The sequence below is a fragment of the Pristiophorus japonicus genome, chromosome 21 (assembly GCF_044704955.1).
Source record: "Pristiophorus japonicus isolate sPriJap1 chromosome 21, sPriJap1.hap1, whole genome shotgun sequence".
Taxonomy (NCBI): domain Eukaryota; kingdom Metazoa; phylum Chordata; class Chondrichthyes; family Pristiophoridae; genus Pristiophorus; species Pristiophorus japonicus.
Window position 1 is genome coordinate 65,684,324 of NC_091997.1, and position 16,854 is coordinate 65,701,177.

General features: G+C 52.2%; 1 protein-coding gene across 1 annotated transcript in view; it reads right to left on the bottom strand.

The window, feature by feature from the left end:
- Positions 1-728: 728 nt before the first annotated feature.
- Positions 729-16,854, bottom strand: part of serinc4 (serine incorporator 4) — a 40,595-nt gene continuing 24,469 nt past the window's right edge. Inside the window, exons 5-12 of the mRNA XM_070864913.1 lie at positions 14,789-14,882; positions 13,325-13,536; positions 12,118-12,213; positions 8,868-8,994; positions 7,971-8,043; positions 7,349-7,385; positions 2,061-2,205; positions 729-921 (exon numbers count right to left, since the gene is read on the bottom strand). Coding sequence (XP_070721014.1) covers positions 756-921; positions 2,061-2,205; positions 7,349-7,385; positions 7,971-8,043; positions 8,868-8,994; positions 12,118-12,213; positions 13,325-13,536; positions 14,789-14,882 — 950 coding nt within the window. The 3' untranslated portion in view covers positions 729-755. The remainder of the gene's footprint in view (positions 922-2,060; positions 2,206-7,348; positions 7,386-7,970; positions 8,044-8,867; positions 8,995-12,117; positions 12,214-13,324; positions 13,537-14,788; positions 14,883-16,854) is intronic.

Here is a 16,854-nt window from a genome sequence, read left to right on the forward strand (position 1 = left end):
TCCATCGTGCCTGTGCAATTAGTCCCACTCCCCCCCCACAGCCCAACAAATGTTTCCCCATCAAGTATTTATCCAATTTCCCTTTTGAAAGTTACTATTGAATCTGCTTGCTGCATAAAAATCACAATATTTTCCTCATGTCGCCTCTGGTTCTTTTACCAATCACAGTCAATCTGCATCCTCTGGTTACCGACCCTCCCGCCACTGGGAACAGTTTCGCCTGATTTACTCCATCGAAACCCCCTCCTCGTTTCCTTCTCCATGAAACGGTCTGCTCCGGTCACCTCGGCGGCGATGAAGAGTCGACACACACACACACAGTGTGGGACTGGAGTCACGTGGAGTGCTATGGCCAGGTGGCGGGGGGGGGGGGGGGGGGGGAAGAGGTTCCCTTCACTCATTGGGTCTTTACGACAATCCGACGGATTTTCATGGTCATTTTCCTGGGTGCCAGCCACTGGAATGTATTCAATTTGATTTCGCAATTTGCTCCCGGTGGGATTCGAACTCGCGGAGTTTCTAGTCCGATGGGCCACCACCGTGCTCTTTATGTGGCGTTGTGCCCTTTATGTGGCGTTTCAGCTGCCATTTGAAGCTTGAAGCAATATTTCCAAACCGACTGCGGGTCGAGTGTTGCAGCCCCCGGATTTGCAAAAAGGAATCAGCAAGTTGAGGGCCCTCGGCCGCTAAACGATTCCACCGTCTCGTGCTCACGGCTGAAGCCCCCGCAGTCCCGAACTTGGCGGGTGGAGCGGCTATTTGGCGTGGACCGTGTGGCGCCGTTCACTGTCCACGCAGCACGGAGGGCCCACGAGGATGACCAGGTACAGCAGCAGGCACAGCCAGCACGACCAGCTCTTCACCCAGAAGGTCGACCAGCTGCCCTGTGAGAACACCGTCTCCAGCGTAGCTGTCTCGTAGCTGGAGCGTCAACCGAGAATAGAGAGAGAGGGAGAGAGAGACAGACAGAGAGCATTATCAGTGCCGGTGAGACACACCAGGTATAGAGGAATCAGAAATACTCTATAAACTGTTAAGAACATAAGAATTGGGAGAAGGAGTAGGCCATTCGGCCCCTCGAGCCTGCTCCGCCATTCAATGAGATCACGGCTGATCTTCTACCTCAACTCCACTTTACTGCGCTGTCCCCATATCCCTTGATGCCCTTGTTTAGAAATATCCAAATGTTTAGAAATGTTTCAAGTCAAGTATGGATCGGGGCTTTCAGTGTCGAGATTACATACGAAAAATGATGAACAGTTAATATTCCCACTAGTCCATCCCACACAGCACAGAAACAGGCCATTTGGCCCAACTCCCATAACAAAAACAGATGATCTGGTCATTATCACATTGCTTTTTGTGGGAGCTTGCTGTGCGCAAGTTGGCTGCCGCATTTCCCACAGTGACTACACTTCAAAAGTATTTCATTGGCGGTAAAGCGCTTTGAGACGTCCGGTGGTCGTGAAAGGCGCAGTATAAATGCAAGTTTTTCTTTGGCGATGGAAATATAAGAAATAGGAGCAGGAGTCGATCATGTGGCCCCTTGAGCCTGCTCAGTCATTTAATACGATCATGGCTGATCTGATCATGGGCTCAGCTCCACTTCCCTGCCCGCTCCCCATAACCCTAGTCCTGGGGACTGAGCATTAAGACTGAGCTGTCCTTCTTTCTGCTGTAACTTACCCACTTTCTCCTTCAGGCATTGACTCTCGCAGGGGTGCAGTTCTACTGTCTGCCCGTCCCCACCGCCCAGTACCTCCCGCAAATGCCCAGACTGTCGGGACACAGGCAAGGAGGAGCAACAGACTTCCTCGACCTAATACCCACACGATATTCTCACACACTTTCCACCAGGAGTCACTGGACAGTGGTCAGGGACTGTGTCCTTAGCCCAAGGCCGAGAGGCGCTGAGGTCAAGTGAGACGCACCCCCACCCCCCCCCCCCCCCCCAATGACGGCTGAGATCTGTAACTCTGTAGGGCTCAGTGCCCCCAGCAGGCGAGGCGTGAGCCACCTCTTAAACAATTCGACTGAACTGTTCCCGAGACGCGACTCACTTGAACCAGTTGGTCAGGGTCATCATGACGTACAATGAGGCCAAGAAGAAGACAAAATGGAAGGAGGAGTAGCTGTACGTTACTTGCTCCAGTTCATTGTGAATCACCTTCTGCCCCCCGGTGCTCTCCACTTCATAAATGGGCTCTGCGGCAACAGATCACGACAAAACAAAATCATTCCAAACATTTAGGTAAGGGAACAAACACATTAAATACAATTTGTCGAGATAATCAGACGATCTGGGACAAACAATTCTAGCTCACAATACAATAATAAATCCCCTTCAAACCTCAGGGCAAGCTTATTCATTTCACACAGCTTTTAAAACTAAACACAATCTTTTAAATAAAAAGATTTAATGTTGATCCAATGCGTAATTCACAGGGAGAGTCGGCGCCTTCAGGGACTGTACCCCAGGGAGATTCGGCACCTTCAGGGACTGTACCCCAGGGAGAGTCGGCACCTTCAGGGACTGTACCCCAGGGAGGGTCGGCACCTTCAGGGACTGTACCCCAGGGAGAGTCGGCACCTTCAGGGACTGTACCCCAGGGAGAGTCGGCACCTTCAGGGACTGTACCCCAGGGAGAGTCGGCACCTTCAGGGACTGTACCCCAGGGAGAGTCGGCACCTTCAGGGACTGTAGCCCAGGGAGAGTCGGCACCTTCAGGGACTGTACCCCAGGGAGAGTCGGCAACTTCAGGGACTGTACCCCAGGGAGAGTCGGCACCTTCAGGGACTGTACCCCAGGGAGAGTCGGCACCTTCAGGGACTGTACCCCAGGGAGAGTCGGCACCTTCAGGGACTGTACCCCAGGGAGAGTCGGCACATTCAGGGACTGTACCCCAGGGAGAGTCGGCACCTTCAGGGACTGTACCCCAGGGAGAGTCGGCACCTTCAGGGACTGTACCCCAGGGAGAGTCGGCACCTTCAGGGACTGTACCCCAGGGAGAGTCGGCACCTTCAGGGACTGTACCCCAGGGAGAGTCGGCACCTTCAGGGACTGTACCCCAGGGAGAGTCGGCACCTTCAGGGACTGTAGCCCAGGGAGAGTCGGCACCTTCAGGGACTGTAGCCCAGGGAGAGTCGGCACCTTCAGGGACTGTAGCCCAGGGAGAGTCGGCACCTTCAGGGACTGTAGCCCTGGGAGGGTCGACACCTTCAGGGACTGTACCCCAGGCAGGGTCGGCACCTTCAGGGACTGTACCCCAGGGAGAGTCGGCACCTTCAGGGACTGTACCCCAGGGAGGGTCGGCACCTTCAGGGACTGTACCCAAGGGAGAGTCGGCACCTTCAGGGACTGTACCCCAGGGAGAGTCGGCACCTTCAGGGACTGTACCCCAGGGAGAGTCGGCACCTTCAGGGACTGTACCCCAGGGAGAGTCGGCACCTTCAGGGACTGTACCCCAGGGAGAGTCGGCACCTTCAGGGACTGTAGCCCAGGGAGAGTCGGCACCTTCAGGGACTGTACCCCAGGGAGAGTCGGCACCTTCAGGGACTGTACCCCAGGGAGAGTCGGCACCTTCAGGGACTGTACCCCAGGGAGAGTCGGCACCTTCAGGGACTGTAGCCCAGGGAGAGTCGGCACCTTCAGGGACTGTACCCCAGGGAGAGTCGGCAACTTCAGGGACTGTACCCCAGGGAGAGTCGGCACCTTCAGGGACTGTACCCCAGGGAGAGTCGGCACCTTCAGGGACTGTACCCCAGGGAGAGTCGGCACCTTCAGGGACTGTACCCCAGGGAGAGTCGGCACATTCAGGGACTGTACCCCAGGGAGAGTCGGCACCTTCAGGGACTGTACCCCAGGGAGAGTCGGCACCTTCAGGGACTGTACCCCAGGGAGAGTCGGCACCTTCAGGGACTGTACCCCAGGGAGAGTCGGCACCTTCAGGGACTGTACCCCAGGGAGAGTCGGCACCTTCAGGGACTGTACCCCAGGGAGAGTCGGCACCTTCAGGGACTGTAGCCCAGGGAGAGTCGGCACCTTCAGGGACTGTAGCCCAGGGAGAGTCGGCACCTTCAGGGACTGTAGCCCAGGGAGAGTCGGCACCTTCAGGGACTGTAGCCCTGGGAGGGTCGACACCTTCAGGGACTGTACCCCAGGGAGGGTCGGCACCTTCAGGGACTGTACCCCAGGGAGAGTCGGCACCTTCAGGGACTGTACCCCAGGGAGGGTCGGCACCTTCAGGGACTGTACCCAAGGGAGAGTCGGCACCTTCAGGGACTGTACCCCAGGGAGAGTCGGCACCTTCAGGGACTGTACCCCAGGGAGAGTCGGCACCTTCAGGGACTGTACCCCAGGGAGAGTCGGCACCTTCAGGGACTGTACCCCAGGGAGAGTCGGCACCTTCAGGGACTGTAGCCCAGGGAGAGTCGGCACCTTCAGGGACTGTACCCCAGGGAGAGTCGGCAACTTCAGGGACTGTACCCCAGGGAGAGTCGGCACCTTCAGGGACTGTACCCCAGGGAGAGTCGGCACCTTCAGGGACTGTACCCCAGGGAGAGTCGGCACCTTCAGGGACTGTACCCCAGGGAGAGTCGGCACATTCAGGGACTGTACCCCAGGGAGAGTCGGCACCTTCAGGGACTGTACCCCAGGGAGAGTCGGCACCTTCAGGGACTGTACCCCAGGGAGAGTCGGCACCTTCAGGGACTGTACCCCAGGGAGAGTCGGCACCTTCAGGGACTGTACCCCAGGGAGAGTCGGCACCTTCAGGGACTGTAGCCCAGGGAGAGTCGGCACCTTCAGGGACTGTAGCCCAGGGAGAGTCGGCACCTTCAGGGACTGTAGCCCAGGGAGAGTCGGCACCTTCAGGGACTGTAGCCCTGGGAGGGTCGACACCTTCAGGGACTGTACCCCAGGGAGGGTCGGCACCTTCAGGGACTGTACCCCAGGGAGAGTCGGCACCTTCAGGGACTGTACCCCAGGGAGGGTCGGCACCTTCAGGGACTGTACCCAAGGGAGAGTCGGCACCTTCAGGGACTGTACCCCAGGGAGAGTCGGCACCTTCAGGGACTGTACCCCAGGGAAAGTCGGCACCTTCAGGGACTGTACCCCAGGGAGAGTCGGCACCTTCAGGGACTGTACACCAGAGAGAGTCGGCACCTTCAGGGACTGTACCCCAGGGAGAGTCGGCACCTTCAGGGACTGTACCCCAGGGAGAGTCGGCACCTTCAGGGACTGTACCCTAGGGAGAGTCGGCACCTTCAGGGACTGTACCCAAGGGAGAGTCGGCACCTTCAGGGACTGTACCCCAGGGAGAGTCGGCACCTTCAGGGACTGTACCCCAGGAAGAGTCGGCACCTTCAGGGACTGTACCCCAGGGAGAGTCGGCACCTTCCCCCAGGGAGAGTCGGCACCTTCAGGGACTGTAGCCCAGGGAGAGTCGGCACCTTCAGGGACTGTACCCCAGGGAGAGTCGGCACCTTCAGGGACTGTACATCAGGAAGAGTCGGCACCTTCAAGGACTGTACCCCAGGGAGAGTCGGCACCTTCCCCCAGGGAGAGTCGGCACCTTCAGGGACTGTAGCCCAGGGAGAGTCGGCACCTTCAGGGACTGTAGCCCAGGGAGCGTCGGCACCTTCAGGGACTGTAGCCCAGGGAGGGTCGGCACCTTCAGGGACTGTACCCCAGGGAGAGTCGGCACCTTCAGGGACTGTACCCCAGGGAGAGTCGGCACCTTCAGGGACTGTACCCCAGGGAGAGTCGGCACCTTCAGGGACTGTACCCCAGGGAGAGTCGGCACCTTCAGGGACTGTACCCCAGGGAGAGTCGGCACCTTCAGGGACTGTACCCCAGGGAGAGTCGGCACCTTCAGGGACTGTACCCCAGGGAGAGTCGGCACCTTCAGGGACTGTAGCCCAGGGAGAGTCGGCACCTTCAGGGACTGTAGCCCAGGGAGAGTCGGCACCTTCAGGGACTGTAGCCCAGGGAGAGTCGGCACCTTCAGGGACTGTAGCCCTGGGAGGGTCGACACCTTCAGGGACTGTACCCCAGGGAGGGTCGGCACCTTCAGGGACTGTACCCCAGGGAGAGTCGGCACCTTCAGGGACTGTACCCCAGGGAGAGTCGGCACCTTCAGGGACTGTACCCCAGGGAGAGTCGGCACCTTTAGGGCCTGTACCCCAGGGAGAGTCGGCACCTTCAGGGACTGTACCCAAGGGAGAGTCGGCACCTTCAGGGACTGTACCCCAGGGAGAGTCGGCACCTTCAGGGACTGTACCTCAGGGAGAGTCGGCACCTTCAGGGACTGTACCCCAGGGAGAGTCGGCACCTTCAGGGACTGTACACCAGAGAGAGTCGGCACCTTCAGGGACTGTACCCCAGGGAGAGTCGGCACCTTCAGGGACTGTACCCCAGGGAGAGTCGGCACCTTCAGGGACTGTACCCTAGGGAGAGTCGGCACCTTCAGGGACTGTACCCCAGGAAGAGTCGGCACCTTCAGGGACTGTACCCCAGGGAGAGTCGGCACCTTCCCCCAGGGAGAGTCGGCACCTTCAGGGACTGTAGCCCAGGGAGAGTCGGCACCTTCAGGGACTGTAGCCCAGGGAGGGTCGGCACCTTCAGGGACTGTAGCCCAGGGAGGGTCGGCACCTTCAGGGACTGTAGCCCAGGGAGGGTCGACACCTTCAGGGACTGTAGCCCAGGGAGGGTCGGCACCTTCAGGGACTGTACCCCAGGGAGAGTCGGCACCTTCAGGGACTGTACCCCAGGGAGAGTCGGCACCTTCAGGGACTGTACCCCAGGGAGAGTCGGCACCTTCAGGGACTGTACCCCAGGGAGAGTCGGCACCTTCAGGGACTGTACCCCAGGGAGAGTCGGCACCTTCAGGGACTGTACCCCAGGGAGAGTCGGCACCTTCAGGGACTGTAGCCCAGGGAGAGCCGACACCTTCAGGGACTGTAGCCCAGGGAGAGTCGGCACCTTCAGGGACTGTAGCCCAGGGAGAGTCGGCACCTTCAGGGACTGTAGCCCTGGGAGGGTCGACACCTTCAGGGACTGTACCCCAGGGAGGGTCGGCACCTTCAGGGACTGTACCCCAGGGAGTGTCGGCACCTTCAGGGACTGTACCCCAGGGAGGGTCGGCACCTTCAGGGACTGTACCCCAGGGAGAGTCGGCACCTTCAGGGACTGTACCCCAGGGAGAGTCAGCACCTTCAGGGACTGTAGCCCAGGGAGAGTCAGCACCTTCAGGAACTGTAGCCCAGAGAGTGGCAGCACCTTCAGGAACTGTAGCCCGGGGAGAATCAGCAGGTTTGAGGAGAGTTTAGATGAAATGCTGTCTCTCACCTTCCTCGTCCAGCCAGCAGAAACAGCAGGAAGCTTTCTGTAATGGAAAAGAGAGAAATCATCATGGGATGTAACTGAGCGAGGCGGAGGGGAAAGGATCGGGAATGGGAATTGCTGTGGGTACTTTGGAGATAAACCCTAATAATAGCAGAAAGGAGGAGCGAAGAATATTTTGGGGAGAAATCAAAAATAACAGAAGAAAAATGTGAAAACATCCAGATCTATCAAAAGTGAAAATGTCCAAACTGAGATGACTATAGAGTTTTGTTGGATAAGGGTATTGAGGGTTATGGATCCGAGGTGGGTATATGAAGCTAAGATAAAGATCAACTGTGATCTAACTGAATGGCGGAATAGGCTCGAGGGGCTGAATGACCTCCTGTTCCTGTGTAACAGGCTCAAGGGGCTGAATAGCCTCCTCCTGTTCCTAATGTAACAGGCTCGAGGGGCTGAATGGCCTCCTCTTGTTCCTAATGTAACAGGCTCGAGGGTCTGCATGGACCTCCTCCTGTTGCTATGTAAAAGTGGAAGAGGAACCAGAGAAGGCCTGGGGAATGGAACGAACATGAATGAAGCTCCGTGAGGATGAGGCTGGATTAGCGATGACAGGACACTCACTGACCTTGAACTCGTATCTGTAGACCCACAGCATCCACGAGGGCCCAAACACCTTGGCCAGGTAAGAGGCTTCGTTACTGCCCAGAAGGCATAGGGAGAAGGAGAGACACCCAATCAGGTTGTTGCAAAGGATGCTACAGATTGGACAATTAATGCCGAACACTCGCAACCCACAGCAAGAAATCTCTCTCTGTCCCCTCCAGCACTCACATCCATCACAAAACACTCGCATTCTCTGCTTCTCTCACCATTTTACCAACAAAAGCACAAAGGATTAAAGTTCACATGGCCTGAGGATTGTGGTCACAGCAATGTCTGCTACTTATCTTTTTTTATTTAGTGGTATCAGCAATGCAATTAGTCACAAACGGGATTCCCAATCATCCACATGTGGCAAGTGACTAACCCGTCCTGGACACCAAGTTCCAGCTCCACCAAATGGCAACAGTTGTGCCCCCCACCCGCCATTTTGTTGTGACCTCGGGCAGGCTAAGCTTCCAGCCCAGTGACAGCCGTCACAAGTTCCCTAGTCATCCTTTGAGAAGGTGATGGTGAGCTGCCTTCTTGAACCGCTGCAGTCCATGTGGTGAAAGTGCTCCCACAGTGCTGTCAGGGAGGCAGTTGCAGGATTTTGACCCAGCGACGATGAAGGAATGGCGAAATATGTCCAATTCAGGATGGTGTGAACTTGGGGGGGAACTTGCAGGTGGTGGTGTTCCCATGCAGCCACTGCCCTTGTCCTTCTAGGTGGAAGAGGTCACAGGTTTGGGAGGTGCTGCCGAAGAGTTTCTGTAGTTTCTTGTAGATGGTGCACATACTGTAGCCACAGTGCACCAGTGGTGGAGGGAGTGGATGTTTAAGAGGGAGTGTGGAAATTGACAGATTAGTCCATTTGACTTACCAAGCAAACAACACACAGCAGTACATGATGGCGGCTCCAATGATCGCAACTATGTTCCCCTCAGCCTGCACTCCATCCTCACCCACGCTCGGGAAACAGATGCTGATGTTCTGACCCTGGTATTCCACTGAGAGAACGGAAGAACAGTTAGATTTTGTCCCGTCCGAAACCATCTTACAAGTGACTCAGTCTGTTTCTTACCCATATTGTCAGAAGATTCAAGACCCACTCCAGAGACTCGAGCACATAATCTAGACTGACACACCAGTGTAGTGCTGAGGGAGTGCCGCACTGTTGGAGGGGCAGTACTGAGGGAGTGCCGCACTGTCGGAGGAGCAGTACTGAGGGGGCGCTGTACTGTCGGAGGTGCGGTCTTTCAGATGAGACATTAAACCGAAGCCCTGTCTGCTCTCTCAGGTGGATGTAAAAGATTGAATGGCAGTAGTTCGAAGGAGAGCACGGGAGTTATCCCCGGTGTCTTGGCCAATATCCCTTGATCAACATCGCTAAAACAGATAATCTGGTCATTATCACATTGCTGTTTGTGGGAGCTTGTGTGCAAATTGGCTGCCACATTTTCTACATTACAACAATGACTACACTTCAATAAGTGCTTCATTGGCTGTGTAGCACTTTGGAACATGCGGTGGTCGTAAAAGTTGCTACAGAAACACAAGTCATTCGGACTGGACTCTGATCATGGGCAACTTTAATCTACATATAGATTGGGCTAACATAACTGGTAGCAATGCGGTGGGAGGAGGATTTCCTGGAGTGTATTAGGGATGGTTTTCTAGACCAATATGTCGAGGAACCAACCAAGGAGCTGGCCATCCTAGACTGGGTGATGTGTAATAAGAAGGGACTAATTAGCAATCTTGTTGTGCGAGGCCCTTTGGGGAAAAGTGACCATAATATGGTAGAATTCCTTATTAAGATGGAGAGTGACAAAGTTAATTCGGAAACTAGGATCCTGAACTTAAGGAAAGGTAACTTCGACGGTATGAGGTGTGAATTGGCTAGAATAGAATGGCAGAGGATACTTAAAGGGTTGACGGTGGAAAAGCAATGGCAAACATTTAAAGATCACATGGATGAACTTCAGCAATTGTACATCCCTGTCTGGAGTAAAAATAAAACTGGGAAGGTGGCTCAACCATGGCTAACAAGGGAAATTAAGGATAGTGTTAAAACCAAGGAAGAGGCATATAAATTGGCTAGAAAAAGCAACAAACCTGAGGACTGGGAGAAATTTAGAATTCAACAGAGGAGGACTAAGAGTTTAATTAAGAAAGGGAAAATAGAGTATGAGAGGATGCTTGCAGGGAACATAAAAACTGACTGCAAAAGCTTCTATAAATATGTGAAGAGAAAAAGATTAGGAAAGACAAACGTAGGTCCCTTGCAGTCGGATTCAGGTGCATTTATAATGGGGAACAAAGAAATGGCAGACTAATTGAACCAATATTTTGGTTCTGTCTTCACAAAGGAAGATACAAATAACCTTCCAAATGTACTAGGGGACAGTGGGTCTAGTGAGAATGAGGAACTGAAAGATATCCTTATTAGGCGGGAAACTGTGTTCGGGAAATTGATGGGATTAAATGCCGATAAATTCCCGGGTCATGATAGTCTGCAACCCAGAGTACTTAAGGAAGTGGCCCTAGAAATAGTGGATGCATTAGTGATCATTTTCCAACAATCTATCGACTCTGGATCAGTTTCTATGGACTGGAGGGTAGCTAATGTAACGCCACTTTTTAAAAAAGGAGGGAGAGAGAAAGCGGGTAATTATAGACCGGTTAGCCTGACATCAGTAGTGGGGAAAATGTTGGAATCAATCATTAAGGATGAAATAGCAGCGCATTTGGAAAGCAGTGACAGGATCAGACCGAGTCAGGATTTATGAAAGGGAAATCATGCTTGACGAATCTTCTGGAATTTTTTGAGGATGTAACTAGTAGAGTGGACAAGGGAAACCAGTGGATGTGGTGTATTTGGACTTTCAAAAGGCTTTTGACAAGGTCCCGCACAAGAGATTGGTGTACAAAATCAAAGCGCATGGTATTGGGGGTAATGTACTGACATGGATAGAGAACTGGTTGGCAGACAGGAAGCAGAGAGTTGGGCTAAACGGGTCCTTTTCAGAATGGCAGGCAGTTACTAGTGGGGTGCCGCAGGGCTCAGTGCTGGGACCCCAGCTCTTTACAATACACATTAACGATTTAGATGAAGGAATAGAGTGTAATATGTCCAAGTTTGCGGATGACACGAAACTGGGTGGCGGTGTGAGCTGTGAGGAGGATGCTAAGAGGCTGCAGGGTGACTTGGACAAATACATGGCAGATGCAGTATAATGTGGATAAATGTGAGGTTATCCATTTTGGGGGCAAAAACACGAAGGCAGAATATTATCTGAATGGCGGCAGACTAGAAAAAGGGGAGGTGCAACGATACCTGGGTGTCATGGTTCATCAGTCACTGAAAGTGGGCATACAGGTACAGCAGGCGGTAAAGAAGGCAAATGGTATGTTGGCCTTCATAGCTAGGGGATTTGAATATAGGAGCAGGGAGGTCTTACTGCAGTTGTAACGGGCCTTAGTGAGGCCTCACCTGGAATATTGTATTCAGTTTTGGTCTCCTAGTCTGAGGAAGGACATTCTTGCTATTGAGGGAGTGCAGCGAAGGTTCACCAGACTGATTCCAGGGATGGCTGGGCTGTCATATGAGGAGAGACTGGATCAACTGGGCCTTTATTCACTGGCATTTAGAAGGATGAGAGTGGATCTCATAGAAACATATGAGATCCTGACGGGACTGGACAGGTTAGATGCGGGAAGAATGTTCTCGATGTTGGGGAAGTCCAGAAAGAGTAGGCCATTTAGGACTGAGATGAAGAGAAACTTCTTCACTGAGAGTTGTTGACCTGTGGAATTCCCTGCCACAGAGAGTTGTTGATGCCAGTTCATTGGATATATTCAAGAGTTAGATATGGTCCTTACGGTTAAGGGGATCAAGGGGTATAGAGAGAAAGCAGGAAAGGGGTACTGAAGGAATGATCAGCCATGATCTTATTGAATGGCGGTGCAGGCTCGAAGGGCCGAATGGCCTACTCCTGCACCTATTTTCTATGTTTCTATGATCGAGACCCTCGAGGAGCGCTAGGACTGGGCGTATCGTCGACAGTCGGGACTGGACATTCCCGAGCCTGCCTGTCCTTCGGCCATGCGGGATCTTGCTATGTACTGACCTGTCTCGGGGGGGCGGCTGGACAGTGCGGAGAACGTCAGGTACATGACATAACAGCTGATGATGGAGGCTTGAAGCAAACTGCTGTGTGGCTGCCCTGAAATCAAAGGGAAAAGATTCAGCATGTCTCGCGAGGAGAACCAGACTCTGGGGAAATTACACTCAGCCCGTTTAATATTATTAACATCCCAGTTTTCCTCTATTGTCACCCTAAGGTGCGAAATCTCATTCGGAGATGAGTACCACAGACACTGGCCCCTCTGATCTAGTGTGCTGTTATTTGAACAATGGACAGAGATTATTATTTAATCAGATTCTAGTGCCTGAAAGTCAAGTGTAATCATAAAACAGTAAATCAGTAAATTAAAACACATCATCATGGGGATTAAAATCCTACACCTACGCATAGTGCAAAGAACATCTTAAAACTGCGCACAGCAGCTCGACCGAAGTTATTTCAGTCCAGTTTCTAATCCATAAACCCACATCATCTCTATTCTTCACAAGCCTGCACGGCGAGTGTCAGCAGGATATTCCCGCTGGGGTCGGCATCATAGCTGAGCGCAGTCCTGAATACACCCTTCGTCCGCTCTACGCACACGTGTGTATACACAGACACTAATATATTTGCTTCATGGATTCTTTGCTTAAGAATTCATAGCAACACATTGCAATTAAAAACTAGTTGGTTTATTAGCAAAGGTTTAACAATCACACTACACATCACCAGTTCATACACCAGGCTCACAACCACCTGCCCCATCGTGGATCTCCCGAACCCAACTAGCTGGGGTTTTACTGAGTCTTGTGAACATCACGTGACTGGCTAAGCCACTCCCAACTCAACAGCTCTACAGACCTGTGAGCAGACTCACGGGTGCATACACACATGAACATTCGCACAAGGTGCACACATGCGTGCCACTTTCCAGCAGGGATCATTCTGCTTTCCTCCTCTTCACTTCACCATTGGTGGCCATGCCTTCAGCTGCCTGGGCCCTTATCTCTGGAATTCCCTCCTTAAACCTCTATACTTCACTTTCCTCCTTTAAGATGTTCTTTAAAACCTACGTCTTTGACCAAGGTGTGCTAATATGTCCTTACATAGTTTGGTGTCTTATTTTGTCTGATTACACTCCTGCGAAGCATCTTGGGACGTTTTACTACATTAAAGGCGCGATAGAAATACAAGTTGTTGTGTTGCTTACTCTGCTGCACACATGGAGTGCCAGATAAGAAGGAGACCAAGAAGCAGAGGCTGACGTTCAGGATCAGGAGAGCTTTGTTGATGAGACAGCCGGCTGGGTGGGTGTAGAACTTGTACATCAGAGAGAACGCGGTCACGGCGACGATGTAGAAGACCAGGGTAGCAGCCAGCACAGCAAGATTCCAGCACTTCCCATCCGCCGCTCCCGTCATCCTGTCGGAGAAACACAATGGGAGCCACGAGTGGCCAACAACATCTCAAACTACCACAACTCACGGCTCAACCCCAGCTCATTCTTGCTTCCAGTTTTCTCCTCTCCTAACCTGAGATTGACACGGATGTGAAAAGTCATGCGGCTATCTCAGTCATTCATCCAGAATTATCCCACTCCCAGAGCAGGTACAGGGGGTTAGATACAGAGTAAAGCTCCCTCTACACTGTCCCATTACACTCTCCCAGGGCATGTACAGCAAGGGGTTAGATGCAGAGTAAAGCTCCCTCTACACTGTCCCATCAAACACTCCCAGGGCGGGTACAGCACGGGGTTAGATACAGAGTAAAGCTCCCTCTACACTATCCCATCAAACACTCCCAGGACAGGTACAGCACGGGGTTAGATACAGAGTAAAGCTCCATCTACACTGTCCCATCAAACACTCCCAGGGCAGGTACAGCATGGGGTTTGATACAGAGTAAAGCTCCCCCTACATTGTCCCATCAAACACTCCCAAGGCAGGTACAGCACGGGGTTAGATACAGAGTAAAGCTCCCTCTACACTGTCCCATCAAACACTCCCAGGGCAGGTACAGCACAGGTTAGATACAGAGTAAAGCTCCCCCTACATTGTTCCATCAAACACTCCCAGGGCATGTACAGCACGGGTTAGATACAGAGTAAAGCTCCCAGAGAGCATCACAACCAAGTCAGATACTGTCAATCCCCCCCTCCCCGAGATGTCTGCACTTCTCCAATTCTGGCCCCTTAAGGATCCCTGATTATAATCGCTCCACCATTGGCGGCCGTGCCTTCAGCTGCCTGGGCCCTAAGCTCTGGAATTCCCTCCCTAAACCTCTCTGCCTCTCGCTCATTTAAGACGCTCCTTAAAACCTACCTCTTTGGCCAAGCTTTTGGTCACCTGTGATAACTTCTTATGTGGCTCAGTGTCAAATTTTGTTTGACAATTGCTCCTGTGAAGCGCCTTTGGAAGTTTTACTATGTTAAAGGCGCTATATAAATACAAGTTGTTGTTGTCGATGACCTCTACACACCAGCCCTTCCTGCCGGGGTTACTGCCTGGTGACCTTGAGCTGGCCTAACCCCGGGAGCACTGAGCCCAACTAAGATCAGCAAACTCAGCACAAACCTGGAGCTGAATCAGGGATCTTACTGGTCCGTGGGGCTCAGTACCCTAAAAGACCGATTGGCTGAAAGGACTTTAGTCGCTAAGCTGAGAGGAAAACTCACCAGTTCTTGTTCCAGAAGTGGGCAAAGACAGAGATGAGGGAGAGCTGCATCAAGATGAAGAGGATCGCCCCCGTCAGACCAACATACCGCCAAACTGTGTATCCCATGGCAACCGCACGAGACACGGGAGGGGAGACAGAAGGAAAAAGAAAAATATTAGTTGGAAAAGAACAAAGCAAGAAGCCTGCAGGAATTGTTACATGAGAAAAAGACCGAGGTCCGTCGAGTTCACATGATCCAGCGATACTTGGCGACTAAGCACTTCGGGACATTCTGTGGTCGTGAAAGGCGCTATAGCAATGCACTTTCTTTTTCTTGCTATTGGAGATGTTGACCAATCAGAGCAATCAGTCTCTATCAATGAGTCTACAACAGACCCAGATACGAGGTGAGAAAAACCCCCATTGGGGAGAGCTTTGGGAACCAGAGGGCCAAAGTCCCCTGTTCCTCCCGGGCTCACTACACTCCTGACACGTCACGTCTCACATACTGCGTCCCCAAATGTTATTTTTTGAAAGAAATCTCATTAATTTACATAGTAATGAATCAAAACGAACCGCTTCCACCTTCTCCCTAGGGATCCTGATCCACAGATTGACCACTCGCTCACTGTGATGTTGCTGGTGCAGATTAGTTTTGGCCAGTTACTTTCTCCAGCCCAGTGCCCTCGTTACAGAAATCATTATAGGTGAGGGCAGGTGGGCGGGTGAGGTATTGATTCCTCTGGTCTGAGCTATGGTACTGTACCCCAGGGAGCAGGTCAGCAGCTTCAGGTGAAAGGAGTTTGGAGACAAACTGGTTGAGTTTGTGGCACTTTCCTGCCATCTGGTGGTTGTCAGCTGCCATGACAGCGACTTGCAGGTTTAAAATCCAATATAATGCAGAATTTACAGCACAGAAACTAACCAATTGGCCCAACAGGTCCATGCTGGTGTTTATGTTCCACACGAGCCTCCTCCAATGCATATTAAAAACACACGACCATTTAAACTGCAGATAGTTACCACACAATAAGAAACCACACCATTTAATCAATTCTTTTTTATCCCTGCTCAATCTTGTCCAAAAAGAAAGGGGCAAATTAATACCACCAGTTCTCACTGTGAAATAAGGAGGGTTAGAACAGCAGAGGAGGAGATCCATAGCCTGGCAGGGAGGTAGGGAAATAAATGGAGCTTCGACGAGGCCTGGGTTTTTATTTGGTTTTTGCCTCTCCCAGGAGATCACTTCAACATTGTACATTAATGATTTAGACGAGGGGATTAAATGCAGTATCTCCAAATTTGCGGATGACACTAAGTTGGGTGGCAGTGTGAGCTGCGAGGAGGATGCTATTAGGCTGCAGAGTGACTTGGATAGGTTAAGTGAGTGGGCAAATGCATGGCAGATGAAGTATAATGTGGATAAATGTGAGGTTATCCACTTTGGTGGTAAAAACAGAGAGACAGACTATTATCTGAATGGTGACAGATTAGGAAAAGGGAAGGTGCAACGAGACCTGGGTGTCATGGTACATCAGTCATTGAAGGTTGGCATGCAGGTACAGCAGGCGGTTAAGAAAGCAAATGGCATGTTGGCCTTCATAGCGAGGGGATTTGAGTACAGGGGCAGGGAGGTGTTGCTACAGTTGTACAGGGCCTTGGTGAGGCCACACCTGGAGTATTGTGTACAGTTTTGGTCTCCTAACTTGAGGAAGGACGTTCTTGCTATTGAGGGAGTGCAGCGAAGATTCACCAGACTGATTCCCGGGATGGTGGGACTGACCTATCAAGAAAGACTGGATCAACTGGGCTTGTATTCACTGGAGTTCAGAAGAATGAGGGGACCTCATGGAAACGTTTGAAATTCTGACGGGTTTAGACAGGTTAGATGCAGGAAGAATGTTCCCAATGTTGGGGAAGTCCAGAACCAGGGGTCACAGTCTGAGGATAAGGGGTAAGCCATTTAGGACTGAGATGAGGAGAAACTTCTTCACCCAGAGAGTGGTGAACCTGTGGAATTCTCTACCACAGAAAGTAGTTCAGGCCAATTCACTAAATATATTCAAAAGGGAGTTAGATGAAGTC